We start from the raw sequence: 17,142 nt of genomic DNA, 5'->3' as shown, positions 1-17,142 counted from the left end.
CACTGGCTTCATTTTACAGGCCCAGGGGCTGCTGCTTGGTAAATAAATGCGGACACATACCAGAGTAGTGAGTTAATACTGGCTTCAGGTTCTAAATGACACCCCTGGTCAGCTGTCGTTAAAAGTACACTTGCTACATAGGTTTCAGGTGAATATCTTGTCGAGGCAGTCGTGCTACATGCAGCCATGGCATGCCTGATTTAAATGCTTTCCACTGAACAACATACTTATAACATGTTCTTTTGCAATGGGTCAAAATACACCCTCTGAGATTACTGTGCATCTTTGAAAAACAAGTGTCAGTCATTAAATTAAATCATGGCTGCCATGGGTCTTGTGCATTTAAAAAAAAAAACACAAACAAACTGCACTAACTTATAATTAAGTCTGCTGGCAAACATTGTGGTAGTAAATGACAGACTAGATTATACATGTTTGAATTTTATGTATTTTACACTTTCAACTGTGTGCCTTGCATAGACTTTTCTGCCAGTGTCATGTAATATTTCTTGCAAAAGCTCCTTACTCACTCAAGTTTCGCTTCAGATGACAAGGGTCAAATCACTCTCTTTAAGACCAAGTCAGTCTCTTTAAGAGCGGCATAACACAACTTAAAAGTGAAGTCACACAACCTCTGCTAGTACATCCAAATGAGCAGTGTTGCTATTAAAACAGAGAGCGTTGTTTTTCACTGGTCTGTCTGTCAAAGTAACAGATAAACAAAAGCCAGTAATCTGGTAACAGGTCACATAAACTCTGAAACCATAGCTACATTTATATATTCATTCCCTTCATGCTAAAATATCAACACTACTTTTGCACAATGTTAAGGCCTCAGGGAACATGGAGTACTTTCACTAATCTAAATGAGCTGAGATATGTGGTTGGTACAGTTTCCCAAGCAAGTTCTGAATTATGTGGTAGTTACATTGCTCCACCCTAACACGCCTCATCTCAGGATATGAGTAAAGATGGTCCGTTTTCAGCACTGCCTGACACGTCAAGCGGATTACTCATCCTGGAGGAACTCAAAATTGTCAGCGTGTTTAATTATAAAAGTTCTAAGCAGTGCTTTCTACTTTAATGTGCAGTATATGGAGGGCTAACACCTGCTCAGGGAAAAATGTAAGTTTATAAAGTTTGTGAGGGAGGCTGCTGTTACTGAATGGAGCTAGGACTTAATAGGAATCATGGATAAAGATTTTAATAATATTTACACTACAATCAGTTAGAGCTGCAACAATTCCTCGAGTAACTTGAATTATAAAAAAAATCCATGACACAAATTTGTTGCTTCGATGCTTCATTTAAACTCTGCAGGGCTCAGGTGCCTCCGTGTAAGCGGCGTGTTTCACCCACATTAGGAGCATTAAAGTTCTGCATCGTTGCAACAGATTTGGAAAAAATGACCCTTTAACACCGAGTGGATCATCGCTGACATGTTTTTCGATGCCTCCACTGCTCTCTACACAATCGTGTATCTGTGTGTGTGTTGTGTTTTCAGCTGTAACTACCCGAACGCATCGCCATCACCTCAGTTTGCTAGTGGGCTAAAAATAGACCTGCAATAGAAATATATTTAGGAGGATGCTTGTGAATACAAATCACTACAAAATTAAATTCACGCAGCCCCAATGTTTTTCAACAAAACACTGGTAACACAACAGCAGCAGTTTTAAGCGCAGTCTGTCTGCACACACGAGGCAAGCGCAAAGAGGCAGAGCCGTTATCGAGACGGTGAGCTCAGGTGGAGCGAAAGGAAACGTTTTTCTAGTGTACAAAGCAGCAGAGCTTTTTCCTGTAACCACCATTAAACCTTTGTTGGGAAACAGCTGGAGGTCCTTCATCATCCACCTTATCAGCAAGTGTCAACGTGAAGAAAAGAGAACTTTGTAGCTGCTCCGTCACTGCTGTTTGTTTCACACAGCAAAAAACTGCAATACAGAAGTTAAAATATGCAGATGAATTGTTAATATGAATAAAGTATTTCTTATCTGATTACTCGATTAATCCATGGAATAATCGATAGAATACTTGAATACTCTCTATCCTCTCTGCCTGGCATCATTAATTATTAGTGTAAGTCTACACACTTCATATTCAAAATATGAGTCTAGCTGAGGCAAAATGGGTTTAATGCAGCTTCCTGCAACAGCAGACTCCAACCCAATGATGTACTTTTGCCAGGAAGTCTCCTCAGGCTCAGCTACTTAAAAACCATAAAATATGAAGTCACTTTTTCAACTGTAAAAAGAAAAATATCATAGATATAATAAAAACTGAAGGGACTCAGGCTGATACAGATTGTTTGCTCAATAAATTGGTGCATCCTTAATAAACACTGTACAGACACGGTCATTGCAAACAAATATTTTAAAGCTCTTTCCAAACCAGTGGGAAATGAAGAGGGAGCAAGAGAAAAGAATCACTCAGAATTTTTAAAGAAAGGTATGAGTGGGCTAAAGCAAATGTAGGAATTGACTCCTGCAGTTAAAACAGTGGGAGACAAATGTGTGGCAACTGGATGTCTGTATGATCCAGCTTTTATTAGCACTGAATCGTTTTACAGTCTTAAAGTAACTGATAGCAAGCTCTGACCACATCTTGAATAAAAATGAGGAGATTTCCAGGTGGCAAAATATCAGGCCAGTACATTCACACAAGCAGCTAACCTTTTTTAGCACATACACAAGCAAGATGAAGCTTCCTAGATGGCTGCATCTAACATCTGTGCTGTCATATACAATTTGTCTTTGGGGATAACCAAAGGGTAAAAGCCACAAAAATAACAGACAACAAATACGCTGCCGACAGTACAAATTGCACTTACAATATGTGGTACAATATAATAGTGATTAGGACAATACACACAGCTACAAGGCTCAGGTGACAATATGTCAAGCTGAAGTGACTGCCGTCCAATAGCTGTATATTTTCCAGTCACAGCAATGATTAGAGACTGACTTTACAAATAACAGAAGAGGTGGTGACTAAAGATTAGAGGTTACATTTACAGTCTGTAGCAGGAAGGACTGAGTCATATATTCACGGACAACATGACAAAAAAGCTTAAACCACTCCCATTGTGGAGGAAGCAGGAGGAGGTCACATGTCATCTGAAAAGCAACAAATTCCCACTTTTAAGAAATTAGTAAATGTGAGTCAAAAGAAATTTTACTTTAAAAATGGCCTATCTAATAAAAAAGAAATGCTGGGAGCCTACTCTGTATGAATACCCCTGTCTCCTGCTCTTCTCTCCTTAAGGAGTCTGGAGCCTTTAGCTCAAACACAAGTCCATTCATCTCCATTTTACCATCAGAAAGGCTTAAAGGAAGAGGAGCAGAGAAAATGGACTGGAGGTGGTATCACTGAGTCAGCAGGTGGGTGGCGACGGGTATAAGATTTAATGGGGAGGTCTGCTGTAGTCTACCAGAGGTTTCAGTCTCTGACCCCCGCTGACTCCAACACACTGATAGAAGGAAACAAACTAGCTCAGGTTTCAGTCCTGGAAGTGTCCTGAATATCAAGAGAATACCAGGAGGGATGAGGCTAGACCCTGGGGGAGCTTGAATCAAGATGAAGTAGAACAGCAGAAAACCCTGAGGAAATCTCTCTGTAACACTGTTTCAGACTCCGAAAGCTCCACCAGGAAATGAGCCCTGAAACCTTCACTATGGGAAATGCAAGACTAAAACCTGTGGAAAGCAGACCATCAGGTGTTGCTTGAACATTTCCAATTAAAAATATGAGAGAAGAACACAAACAAAATTTTAAAATCCTCTCCAGCCAATAAAACTTTCCCTTTTGATAGATGATAGACTTATCCATGCCTTGACTGAAACAGACTATACAAGATTATGCACAAAGTGGGAAAGTGCACTTAACTTAGAGGCCATCCATGGGCTATTCTGTCCTCTTTTATAAATCCAGTGACACTTCTGTAAAGCTCAACTCACCTTAAGCTGCTGCTCTTTGAATAGAGTTTCAACCTTGTCCATGTTTCCTCATCAATTAGTTGTGTGACAGGAAAAGACACTTTTATATCTTACAGACTGTGAAGACCTACTGGACTCCTGCATGCAATTGTGAGAAAAATGGCTTATGTCCAGTTTCCAAATTATCCACAGGAGAGAAGTGAAACATTCAAGGTGTGTCATAGTGGAAAGCTCTATAGTCACACTTTAACGTAATGCCAAAGGGTGAGATTAACTTCTTTTTTCAGTTTTCACTAGCTATAAAACTTTGGTGTTTGATATTTTGTGTATCTACTTCTTTCGTTGATCTCTGTATAGCAGTAATTCTGCAGCATAAAGCACCAGCTATACATCGTGCATCTGTGCAACATCTCAGCTGCAGTCTTGCTTTCTTTAATGTTTCAGCTTGACTTGATTTAGAACAGTTATTAAGAGTAGCAATAACCCTATAGTTAGCTACAAAACTGTCAGTTTTTTCTGACACCAGGTCCACTGTGACTGACACCAGGTCCAAACTTGTGACTGTGAAAACAGTCACAAGTTTGGCCACAGCTAACTTTATTTAGTTCCATTCAGTCACATTTGTAATGCCTATTCCTTTTTGTTCATGCATGTGATTTTAATTGATTTCTTCCATTCTCTGCTTGCACAGAAAGAAAAACCACTTGCTTCCAAATAATCTTGCAAAGATGTGTAATAATGTTCACTATCCCGATTAGGTTGTGTTGTCAGTGGGAGCCGGACGCTGTTTAGCATCAATGTTTTAAGACACATTTTGTCTCTTCTCAAACGCTGTTTTTGTATCACTCAGCATCTCATTGGTAATGTTACAAGGACAGCAGCGTGATGGCATGCCAGCATACATTCCCAAAACCTTTCTTTAAGAACACAGTGAATACTATAATCAGTGCTATGATGTTGCAACAAAGGTATTCAACATTTGGGAGTCAACCAACTGGTGCTTTATCCATTGTGAGTAGCACAATTCAAACAAAAGAGGCCCCACAAAGTCAGTTTATTTATTTACCCTGTTAGTTTAATTTCTAAAGCCCGCATTTGCAAATTTTCATTTAATAAGCTGTCAGTGTAATTTGCTAAGACTTTAGCCATCATCGTGCTCTATTGTGATAAAGCTTCAGTTAGAGTCTACTGATTCCACAAAGCAGTAAAGGGAGCAATATCACCACAAGACCTGTTTGCACGACCTCACCATGTGGCTAAGATTTTAGAAACTCTGCTCTACTTTTTTTTTCACTTCCTGAAATATCATTCACTTTCCTGTTCAAAGCGAGAAGCAACAGGATGAGCTTGTTGAAAAAGTGCAGCGCGTGTGGTGAGTCAACCTTCATCTGTCACGCTGCATGCATGCTCCTTTTAACGCTGATGTCCAGTAATTTCTGTTGCACTGGGCTAATGACGAAAGCTGCAATGATTAAGCAATCGAGGGTTGCCACAAGAATAATGTTTCATTCATCCATGTTCTTGCTCTGGGAGTGGAGGTAGACAGGTCGGCCGCCCATCGCAGAGTGAAGAGTGCCAGCCATATTGTTGTGTCTGTGCAACCACACAGTTAGCAATTAGATTTATAGCAGATGCATAGTGCTTTAATAATTTAGTGCAACAGTAAACTTTGAACCCTGTCATAGCTGCTGCTTACAATACACTGGTGGAAAGCCTGCACAGATCTAAAAACACTTATAATAATCATTTTACTGCAAAACCTTTTCTGACTTTAGCTCCTCTTATGTGACTGTTGTCTGTTTATATATTTTTAATATCCATCAAATTAACTGGCAAAGTTATATAAAATAAAAACAGTGCATAGATGCAAGGTGTGACTTCAATGTTCTAACCTACAAAATGCTGGTTTTGTTCTATTTTAAATTGTGGGTGCTGCCACAGAAGCAAGGCTGAGGTCACTGGTTTGGGACAACAGCACAAATAGCTGTGTGCATCCTCCACCTGCAGAGGACTGCTGAAATCAACCTGCATCCCTTTGGCACGCTAAAGGAGCGAGCGTCTGGATTCCATTCCAGTAAGCATCTGGTTGTAATACATTATTCTATGCAAAAGGCAGTCTATGTTTAAAAAACTTGCAAATGCTTTCCAGACCAAAAAGGTACACATGAAAGCCTGTAAAGTACCTCAAGGGTATGTTGGCTTTGTATGACTACCTGGGCGATAGCGTTTCTCGGTCAAGCACTGTAGTAGAAAAGTTAAAATACACAGACAACACAGGGAAAACTACAAAGAATGTGGAGTGCCAGTGGTTTTCTTTGTGAACCTTGGACCAGGTACAGTACATTACTAGAGAATTCAGTGAGTGCCTACCCCGCCTTCTTTTTTTACTTTTTTTTTTTTAGAAAAGAAAACACATCCCTGATTTAACTATCTCCAGACCCCCAAAAAATCAAACTTAAAATATTGACTTTAGACTGACTTTAGTTAGGGCAAAAAAGTGCTCCACAGTGCAATCCCTAAGAAACTGTGATGTGAAGAACATACTGCAAGCAGGTAAAAAGAAATTCCTCAAACTGAACAGCTCATATTAAAAGACGCTGTGTTTGTTATAAATATTTGTACAAAAAAGGTGCAACCTGAGTTTATGTAAATACAATCTGACCCTTCTGGCAGGTTCAAGCGCATGCTCCATTTTTGGCTTTATGCAGATATGCAATGACGCACAAACTAGCACATATCCTATATTTAAAACATGCAGTTAATTGTGAAACAACCAACAACTAAGCACTTCTGGGGAATCACGTCTTCTCAACTGCTTATTATCAAGTCATAGAAGGAGTTTGACACGGTCCTGTAATCTTCATTACTGCTTTGCTTCTCCACATGGTTGCCTTACAAGTGTGCGCATGTGTTTGAATATAAATTAGGAAATACCAGCTAGGACTACTTCCAGGTTGTACTAAGTTCAACACTGCCTGAAAGTCAATGTCAAAGGGAAATAGTATTAAAAGGGACATCATGGTAGAGGAATTTATTACAATAAGGTCACTGCGCTTCTACTTTGTCTTCTACAAAGATCTTGGTGACTCCAGAAACCATATTATTGGTTATTCAGCCAAACCAAAGCTACCATATTGACAGGAAATAACAGATTAACGCACGTGTTACTAATCACATTAATTAAAGCTCTGATCCTTCCATAATGTAATTAGTAACACCTGTGTTAACCCACTATTTCATGTCAAAATGGCTGCTGTGATAAAATGCTTGCTGTCAAGTCTATCAGAAATCTCTCTGTAGATGGAAACAGTCATTTTAGGCACAGAGCTGAGGGGTTAAAGGTTGTGAGCGTAAATGCATATCTGCTGAAATGAGTGTAAACTGTTACTTAAGGCCTGAACGATGTAACAATTTACCACTGTTATTAGTTCGCCTGTGAGCAGAGATGCATAAGTAAACCTTATCTACTTCCTCTACTGGCAGTGCAGCCCGTGAGATGTGCGTTATTTCCATGCTTGTTGGCCATGCATTACACGGTAACAAAAAAACACACACACACACACACAACCGTCGCCGCAAACGGGAACAGACAGGCTCAACAACTTGGCACCGCTGGGAAACGGGAATTGCCGTGTTACATTGTGTGTGAGGGGGGTGTGTGCAAAGCGTGGCTTTGAGATGCCCAAATGTAAACTAAAATGGATGTCGAGCTAACGTTAGCTGCGTATATTTATGCATCGTATCCTACTTGCTAACAACACTATGACACCTCGGAGTAAAAAACGCAAACGTTACCGCTACAAATTAGCCCCCCTTTTAGCTTATGTCATCGAAGCCTAACATAGAGCATAGAGGTGCATGCTTGCTTAGAGGTCGTTTTAGCGGAAAAAAACAACAACAAAAAAAAAGCGGGGCACTGCGCATTGTCACACGCGTGTTTATTCTGCGAACCGTTATATCCACACGGGCTAAATTACAAGCGTGAGCAAAACGTTACAAGTGCTTTGGGACTCACCCATAGCTCTGTCCCCCAGCTCATGGTTTCAGTGCGATATCCTCGGTATAATCCACAGCTCGTATCAAGTCTTTCCAGCACACACACAAACAGCGGTAGCAGACGTGATTTTTTTGGCCTCTGTGATATTCGTCTGTTAGCGCTGAAAAAACGCTCCTCTGCTTGTAGTTTTTTTTTTTTTTGTTTTTTTTTCAGTCTCTCATCCTGTCTGACACAAGATGGCCAAGAGCTGCAGCCTAATCTTCAAACAGGATAGTGTCTCTATATGCAGCGCGCGGGCACCAGCGCCACTGACAGCTGCTGCTGCGCGCGCACAGGCGAGAAAAAAAAATTGAAAAAAAGAGAAGAGCTTGGTGTGGGGGGGTGCCACTGCCTTTACCAGCATTTACCAAATATCCCTGCTCATTCATTCTCTGCCCTGTGTCACCGCACTGGTGAAAAGCCCGTTTAGAAATGCTGGAGGAACGTTGGGGGTGGGGTGAAAAGGGTCGCCACCCTTGGCAGATGTTTCATTGAATACTCCCAGAGGGTTTCATAGTAACTTCTGGCCAACAAACCCTACTTTCTCTCTCGCCTTTGTCTGGGTTTTCCCCCTGTTTGATGAGCCATGGTGATCGCGCATGGCGCCTGTAATGTAATTTTAACCTCACAAGAGCCACAAGTTTGAAAATTTTTGATTGTTTGTTTGTTTGTTTGTTTTGCTTTGATGGACCAAGAATGGCCAGAAGGGGGGGGGGGGAAATGGTGATATATTTCAACCTCGATGTTTTGTATCTACTTGAAACTTTGGACGCCGGCAGGTGGTCGTTGTTTGCATGTTATCACTCGCAATTCTACGTAAATGCCCAGCATCTTACACTTGCTCCTTCTTGTTCCTAATGATATTTTTATCTCGACTTTACTGGCAGCTAATTAAGTATAAATATGAATAGTGAATTATTCATATAAGCAACATGTTACCCAGGCGTAAAACACTGATCAAATCAGACTAATGTTATGGTCATCATGTTTATTGTGATCATTTATATCAATCATGGTCACTGGAAACTTTTTAGCCCCCTTCACACGCAACGCTGTCCTCTGTTGTTGTAGCAACACTGACCTCTGTTGGCAGAAAACAGAGGTACACCACTATACAGATGAAAGGAAACGGGAAGTACTAAACAAGAGAACAGAGCTCATGTTTATGGTGTTTAGATCTAAATATTCACCAGGATTAAATTATTTTGAATGTGACTCATAGTTCTGAATTGTACAAGATTTTGGGGGGAGTTTTAATGGAGCAAGCCATGACTGATTTAATTTGTTACGCTTGTGCTTTCCTGCCATTAGAAGGAATTATCTGTTGGAAAGACAATACTATTAATTTAAAATGGATATGTAATATCAAGCTCCACATTTATATTATTGGACTCTGTTAGAGTACCTCTGAATTAGTTTAAAATCATCCTTTTTTTTAACCAGGGCCTTGGTACAGCCCATCAGTTCATCCACTATCTAAAATGATTTAGTGATGAAACAACTTCCACAATATCCAGAAAAAAATTTCAGTATTAAATGAATAAAATTAAAATTACTTACGTCACTTAAACCCAAGTTAATCATTTTTATCCATTTAAAATTTGTAAATAATTTCTAAGTAGTCTGGACATCAATGTATATGTGTCCTTAAGTTACACTAGAAAGTTACTGCAATTACCTGAAAGTCTACTGTATGCATTTTCAATGAAATTAAGAGCACACTATAATGAAAGTGCTACAGAACACAACACAAAATTAATTTAATTTCAATGAAAACATTTTATTCCTTTAGATAATTAAAAGTTTGTCCAAGATCTGAGGCTGTTCCAACAACTTCAGTTCCATTATTATGATGTCAGACTCAACCAATGCTTCTGCTACCAGTCTGGCTGTGCTGCTGTTACTGCTGCTAAAAGAAAAGCACAAAAGTGCACCACTAACTAAGGCTTATGTAAAGGGAAGGTATGGTTGATGGTAGAGTTTGAGCGGTGGATGAAGTCCAGGTCTGGCAGGGAGCAAGCACAACAGGAACTTATTTATTAATGTACTTACCGAGTTCTCTTTGGACAACTGACATGACGGGTGGACTGCAGAGGACTGAAAGGCTCTGACTGTAAGAGGAGACATGCAGAGCCATGATGAGAGGATAAATATTATATTACTTTCATTTCCTGGAGACTTGGTCTTACCTTAACTGTAACTACTTTTTAAACCCTTAATCTAGCCCAAACCTTAACCTAAACTCAAAGCATGTCTTCATTTTAAAATTGAATTTAGTTTAGGGGAATTTGCTGTCCTCCTGAGTAAGGAAGACACATCCCACTAATGTGACTGTACAAATATACTTCGATGACACAAGTAATACTAGGCTCTACAATGAAAGAGTACAATCCAGTGTTTAATATGAAGTGATTTATGTTTTTTAAATATTAGGGTATTTTGTTAGGGAATATATATATATATATATATATATATATATATTACTGGCAGCCATCCCCAGCAGGTTTTCCTTTTATCTGATCTCCATTTTTTAAAGCTAATACAACTCAACACAACCAGAAGATGGCAGTGCAGACTTTCAAACGGCAAACACTTCCTCCCTCGTTAAGAAGGCACCAGCGCCTCTGCTTTCTCAGGAGGCTGAGGCAGGCTCGACTTGGGAGCCCAGTCCTTATTTTACAGATGTGTGGTGCAGAGTGCCCTGTGCTCCTGCATCACTGTGTGCTGTGGCAGCTGCTCCGTGACAGAGAAGAAGCCTCTGCTGACCGTGGTGAAAGCAGTACAGGGATTGTTGGCAGCAGACATCTTCACCAGCAGATGCAGGAAAAGGTCTTCCTGTATCTTGAAGGACCCCACTCACCTAGCACACACACTGTTTGTCCCCCTCCCCTCAGACAGGAGGCTGCAGAGCATCAAGAGGAGAACCACCAGATGAAGGAACAGCTTCTTCCCTGAGGCTGTAAGACTGTTGAACTCTGGTGCCGCTCTGTAGTCTCTGCTGCTCCCAGCCAAAGTTTTTTGAAACTTGAAATGGACTCTGACATTTTCTTATTTATTCTCAATTTACGCTGTAAATGTGCTTCTTATTTCTCATTTATATATATCGTGCTTGCTTCTTATTCTTACTGGCTTTTATAATCAGGACCTGAGTGCAAATTTCATTTCACCTCACGTGACTACATGTGTTGGAATGACAATACAAATCCTTGAATCCTTGGAAACCTTATCACTGATGTGTGCAGATAAATATGCAACAAATACATGCCCTGCAGAAGGAGAACCTTGGACAATAAATGAGTCCTGTTTGGATAATAAATGAATGGCTACATAAATCTGTCTATTTCATTTATAGTAAGGTAGATTAGAAGAGTTCTCAACCCGCAGATTTGCTTAATTAAGATGTGCAGTTTTATGTATATATTTTTTTATTTATTTCAGAAATGATTAATATAGTTCGGCACCTTTGTTCAGTTGACTTTAAAATTCAGTAGGGTGGCACCTCAGCCCTTTTCCATTTCACAATTTTAACACACCTCTAAAAAATCACACCCCATCAATATTCTTGGTACTCGTACTTTATATACTTTAAGTCAAAAATATTTATAGTATTTTTTTTAAGTCGTGATTTTTTTTTTCTTCACACTTTTATGCCCATACAAAATTTCCATACATTCTGTGCAATCTATACCAAAAAAACATGCTTTTTAATTAATAATAATAACAACAATGAAGTTACTAAGAAAATGTTTGTTTTCCTTTGTTCCTCCAGACGTCCTGAGTTTTTACACTGAAGATACTTCTATAACGGGCAGAGATGTATAAAGTACTGGAGTAGAGGAGTGGAGTAGAAGTACAAGTACTATATAAAAAAATTGACTTGAGTAAAAGTTGAAGTGTTCTTTCAACACCATACTCAAGTGGAAGTACAGAAGTACTCAATTTTTTTGGTACTTAAGTATTGCAAGTAGAAGTATTTCAAAAATTGCTACTCAAGTACCGAAAGTACAAGTACAAGTAAAAGTACAAGTACTGTGTATATTAAAGAAAGGCAGTCAAAAGTTTGATTATCATTGTTTATATTATTTCAAACATTTGAAAGGCACAATGTATTTGGCTGAAGCTGGAGTACAATGATAAAAGGCCATACAAGTGTTTACAAAAAAACAAACACAAATAAAACATCTCAAAAGGCCAGAGGGGCAGTCCACAGAGCAGCTAAAAGACAAACCTGGACAAGGTGTTCCTGGGACGTCATCCATCTCGATATCGGACAGTAAGCTGACGCGTTTTGTCCTCAATACTTGCAAGCAACAGCGCAAAAGGCGGAGACGAAGCCTGCGTTTTTTTATTAGGCTTGATCGCTCAAATCGCCCAATGATGAGCCAGCTTCATAAACCGTGACAGCGCCATCTACCGCTCTGGCATTGATACTATGACTTGGGGATGATTAATAATGTTTTCATAATAGTAACGAGTAACGATTCAGCACGTGAAAAATGTATCGGAGTAAAAGTATTAAATTAATCAAAAATATATAGTGGAGTAAAAGTGAAAGTAGGGGAAAAATATGTACTCCAATAAAGTACAGATACTGCATTTTAGTACTTAAGTACAGTACTTAAGTAGTTCTACTTCGTTACTATACATCTCTTATAACGGGAAACCAAGGGAAGGATGAGAATCAAAAGTGGTAAAGCATGGGTGAAAACTGAGGTGGCAACGCACTGGTGGCATCACTGAGGTTTCCTGCCTTCTAACCACAGTCACATCCTCTCTAGAAGCTCTCTGATGCCACTACATCCTCAAACACAGCCTTTCCCATGGAAAGCACACAGTCACTCGTTCATTTATGATTACACTGTCAGTAATATATTTGTCACATGTGTTTGAGCCAGGTAAAGACCAGGGAAAAATGAAGGCTTTAAAAATGTCTGTGTGTTGGTCATAGAGTGTTTTCAGTTGTGGTTGTTGTTTTTATCTGAAATTTCAATGTGGCTGGATGTATTTTTTTTAAACACTTCCTGTTTTTTATTAATTATATAGTTTCTCACTAAAGGATGAAATTGTGGTTTTTAGGGATTCTGTATTTTGTATATATACATATGGCATGACAAAATGATCACTTCATTCCTGAACTTGTAAAGAGAAGCAGTAAGCTGAACCCTTGACTGCAAGTTACTAGTTTGTGGATCTATAACTCACCAGACTGACAGATCCGACTTCTGTTGTTGCATGTTCTCACCATGAATACAGTATGAGTAATAATTACTGATAAACATGAGTAAAATTATTTTAATAATTTAACAAAAAACAAGATAGGAGATGCAAAAAAAGTTTACATTTTAACCCCTTAACTGGCAGCAAATAAAATCACCTGAAACAACTACATAACACCCTCTGGTTATTATTGGCTCTGAACAACCCATTTCATAACCTATTAATCGGCTGCGTCTGGTCCGCGGGCCGAATGAAGTGCATTTATATGGCAGGCTAGACCCGCCCATTTTGACTGACACCTCATTCGGCCAATCATGTTAAGAAATGGGTTTCCCAGAGCCAATAATACTCAGAGGGCGTCACGTAGCTTTGTCAGGTGATTTGGTGCAGCCAGTTACATGATTGGCCGAATGACGTGTCAATAAAAATGGGAGGGTCTAACCTGCCATATAAAAGGGACTACAAACGGCCCGTCACCGGGCCCTTGCCAGTTAAGGGGCTACCCACTGCCATAATCCATAGCTGTTGTGGAGCTCAGTATTGAAATGGAACCAGAGCCCCTTTTTGTCACGTTCTTTCTAAAAGGAACTTTAGGCTTCTCCCTTTTTCACAAGGGGTCACCACAGTAGCTCTGCATGTTTGATATGGCAGATTTTTTTCTAAATGATATTTAATGAAAGCTGTAGACTTGATAACATTTTAAAATCAAGCGCTCAGTGATGATGAACGGATGATGTCCAGATTAGGAATTGGACTCTAAAGATGAGAATCTGTCAGCACCAAGACAAAGACATTAACTTTTATCCAAAGGAAAAACTGTTTCCTTTAAGTCAATTTAGTGCAAACATTTTATGATAAGCAGAAATCATTTGGGAATCTTTTTGATATTTTGCAGATGAGAGAGCGTCCACTCCAGCACAGACAGCAGATACGACTGTTTTGAGACACACAGACTTGTGTTTGTGGAACTTGTTCAGCAGAGGTACTGACATGTTTTATTAATGTAATAGTTAAGTAATGGATCTGTGATGAAGCATTATATTATTTCCTTTCTTATTTAGCCAATCAGGCTCTTCTATTGCTGCTGCAACCCCAGTACCAAATGCTGCCATCTCCTCCTGGATTAGGAAGGGTGAGTAAATTGTTTGACACAGATTTGACTGTTTTGATGTATCCATTTAAAGTCTGTCTTGTGTGTAATAATAGATATTTGTCTTTTTTTTTCCCCCTTGCAGTCACTACACTCGCATCATAACTGCCGTGTCTTCTGTGAAGATCAGCCCTGACATACTTTAACCTCGGGCCATAAGCTGGTGAGCGCTGATACTCTGTATCATTTAAGCTGCTATTAGCTTCAGTATATCCGATTTTGTGAAAATCAGATTCTTATGATATCCTGTCAAGCCAAGGAAACGTGTGTGTTTCCTCCTACAGTCATCCACATCCCTCCTCTCACATCACTTCAACCCACCAAGAAGTCAGCTCGTCAGCACCATCACTGTCTCTCCCACACTCAAGACTGCATTCTCTTCTGCAGTAGTCTCAACTATACCTGCCCGCTACATGAGCCCTATGTGACTTTGTAGAATGGTTTTCATTTGTTTGGTTTATTTTTGTGAGTGTTTGTGAATTTTGTGTTTAACAGCCATACAGCCAAATGTCCTCTTTGGTTGGGAGGCTTTTATCAGTCATGCTGCTAAAGTTGTTATAACAGCTCAAGATGTTCCCCACTCTACTTTTTAAAATGTAATTTACATGCAAATTCAATTAACAGTTGTTGTTGTTTTTTTTGTGTGTATGTGGTTTTAAATTATCTAAAACAAAATGTAATTTTTCAATGTAAATGTGTTTGATTTTAATCTATAAAGATGCTTAACAATTTAATTTTTTGAGTCACAGAGATTCATTTCATGGGAATTAACTGCTGAATGAAGGTGTTTTACATTTTTAATTTGCTCTTAATTGCTGGAAAATGTGAACTCCTTTTTTGGAGATACATTTTCAGTTTGATTATTAAAGTTGTGGTTTAAGGGTCTGCACTGCCATCTGCTGGCTGTGTTGATTGTATTCACTGACACTGTAGGAGATAAAGCTTCAGACTTAACTGGTGTTAATGATGAGGAAATAACTGTGTGGTATGCAGAAAGAGGAGAAAATAGACCCGTTTTCTAATATTCAATTAACCCATTAGTCACAGCTTTTTGCAGGTCATCTCTAATCATAAAAAATTAGATATTAGTTAGTTATTAAGTAAAAAAAAAAAGATATTAAGTCAAACAGTGGCCTGATAAATGTATTTATTTATGGCATGATGAAACCATTCTGACTTTAATTTTTAAAGCTCCTCTTGGTAAAATATTTAGTAGCAGACACGTAAAAATCCATCAACCTTCAACAAAACCAAAGCTGCTCATTTTTCAAAAACAAAGTTCTCTTTTTCTTTATAAAGACTTTGGTGATTCAGTTTTACGATACATTACGTTTGCTGGTGTTACTGACCAGCCAAACACTACATCACTATTATGTGGACTTCAAGCCTTTTATGGAATCACCAGTTAACCTAACCTGCACTTTGGACTGTGGGAGGAAAAGTTGGAATACCAGGAGGAAACCCGTGCAGGCACGGGGAGAACGTGCACTCATGCAGGGTGGCTGCAGGAGGTAGAGCAGCTTACCTACTAATCAGAAGGCTGGTGGTTCAGTCCCTGGCTGCTCCAGTCTGCATGTGAAAGTATCCAGATACTGAACCACAAGTTGCTCTCCAATGCAACTGTGTGAATGTTAGATAGAAAACACTTAGCTGTAAAAAGATGTGAATGGGTGACTTGATGCACATTGTATAAAGAGCTCAAATAGAGTATAAAAGTGCTATACGAGAACTAGTCCATTTACTAGTCCAGCTGAACAAGAAGGTTCCTCATTTGAAGCTTTCTGAAAAGAAGTGTGAAGTCTGAAAACAGAAACTCTAGTTTCTGTTGTCTGAGATGTTATCCAGCATGCGATCTTGCACCAGTTTCTCCTGTGCTTTGTCCCTCAGTGTGTATTTAGTGCAACTGAGAGCTTGGATGACCTCCCGCTCTATTTCAAATTGCACAATTCATGCCACCTTTCCCAACCAGCAGTTCCATCCCACATTTAGACTGCGAGCTTCCATCATGTTCACCTTGCTTCACCCGTCCAGATGAACGGGATCATAACCACTGCTACATCATCAGGTGAATTTATTCTTAGACTTTCATAATTATTTAGCACATTAAGTACAGTACACCAGATATCACTAGAAGACCTTTGCCACGCTGTACAGTCACAATATTCATAATTTGTACTTTCACATCTCGGACCAACTTGGAAAACAGTTTATTTCTGACAATAAATTGCAGTAATAAAAGAAAATGCAATTCTGAATTTGCTGATTGATCACACATGAGCCATGATAAATAGGATTTGCATATAATTGTGCAGATCCCTGTACATGATTTTTTTTTTTTTTTTTTTAAACAGTACAAACAGTGAGACTGTGGTTTGTGTTAGAATATGTCACAAAGACCAGCGTGTTGACTTAAACTCCTGGTTAAACACCATCACGCCCTACCGGTTGAAAAGTAAACTTTACCAAGTTGTAAATGCAGTTCGGTCATTAAACGTTAACATAACGCTGGCATTAAAATGCATACTGATCAAAACATGTTTCCTCTCTTTCTTGCAGTTTCTTTTTTAATTAACTGCTTACACAAGGGGCAAATTAGACAGCCTTGCTACTGCCTCTGATGCCAAGTTTAAAGTCAGCTAGTGATTAGGATATTAAATTAGGATTAATGACTGATTGAACCTAATCTTCCACAATCATGTCAAGCAGAGCTCTCGGACGTGGCTGAAACTTCACAGTCAGGGCCACGGACAATGTCAGATTATAGCCGAGGACTGGATTATCACTGCTAATCCAATTATACATGT

At 39.2% G+C, this 17,142-nt stretch overlaps 1 protein-coding gene across 1 annotated transcript in view; it reads right to left on the bottom strand.

Moving 5' to 3' along the window:
* The window catches only part of fnbp1b (formin binding protein 1b), a 50,782-nt gene extending 42,553 nt beyond the window's left edge, over window positions 1-8,229 (bottom strand). Inside the window, exon 1 of the mRNA XM_030743359.1 lies at window positions 7,951-8,229. Coding sequence (XP_030599219.1) covers window positions 7,951-7,974 — 24 coding nt within the window. The 5' untranslated portion in view covers window positions 7,975-8,229. The remainder of the gene's footprint in view (window positions 1-7,950) is intronic.
* Window positions 8,230-17,142: the final 8,913 nt, after the last annotated feature.

Source organism: Archocentrus centrarchus, chromosome 12 (genome assembly GCF_007364275.1).
Source record: "Archocentrus centrarchus isolate MPI-CPG fArcCen1 chromosome 12, fArcCen1, whole genome shotgun sequence".
Classification (NCBI taxonomy): Eukaryota; Metazoa; Chordata; class Actinopteri; order Cichliformes; family Cichlidae; genus Archocentrus; species Archocentrus centrarchus.
Note: the sequence above shows the minus strand (reverse complement) of the source record. Positions and strands in the feature narration are given on the sequence as shown.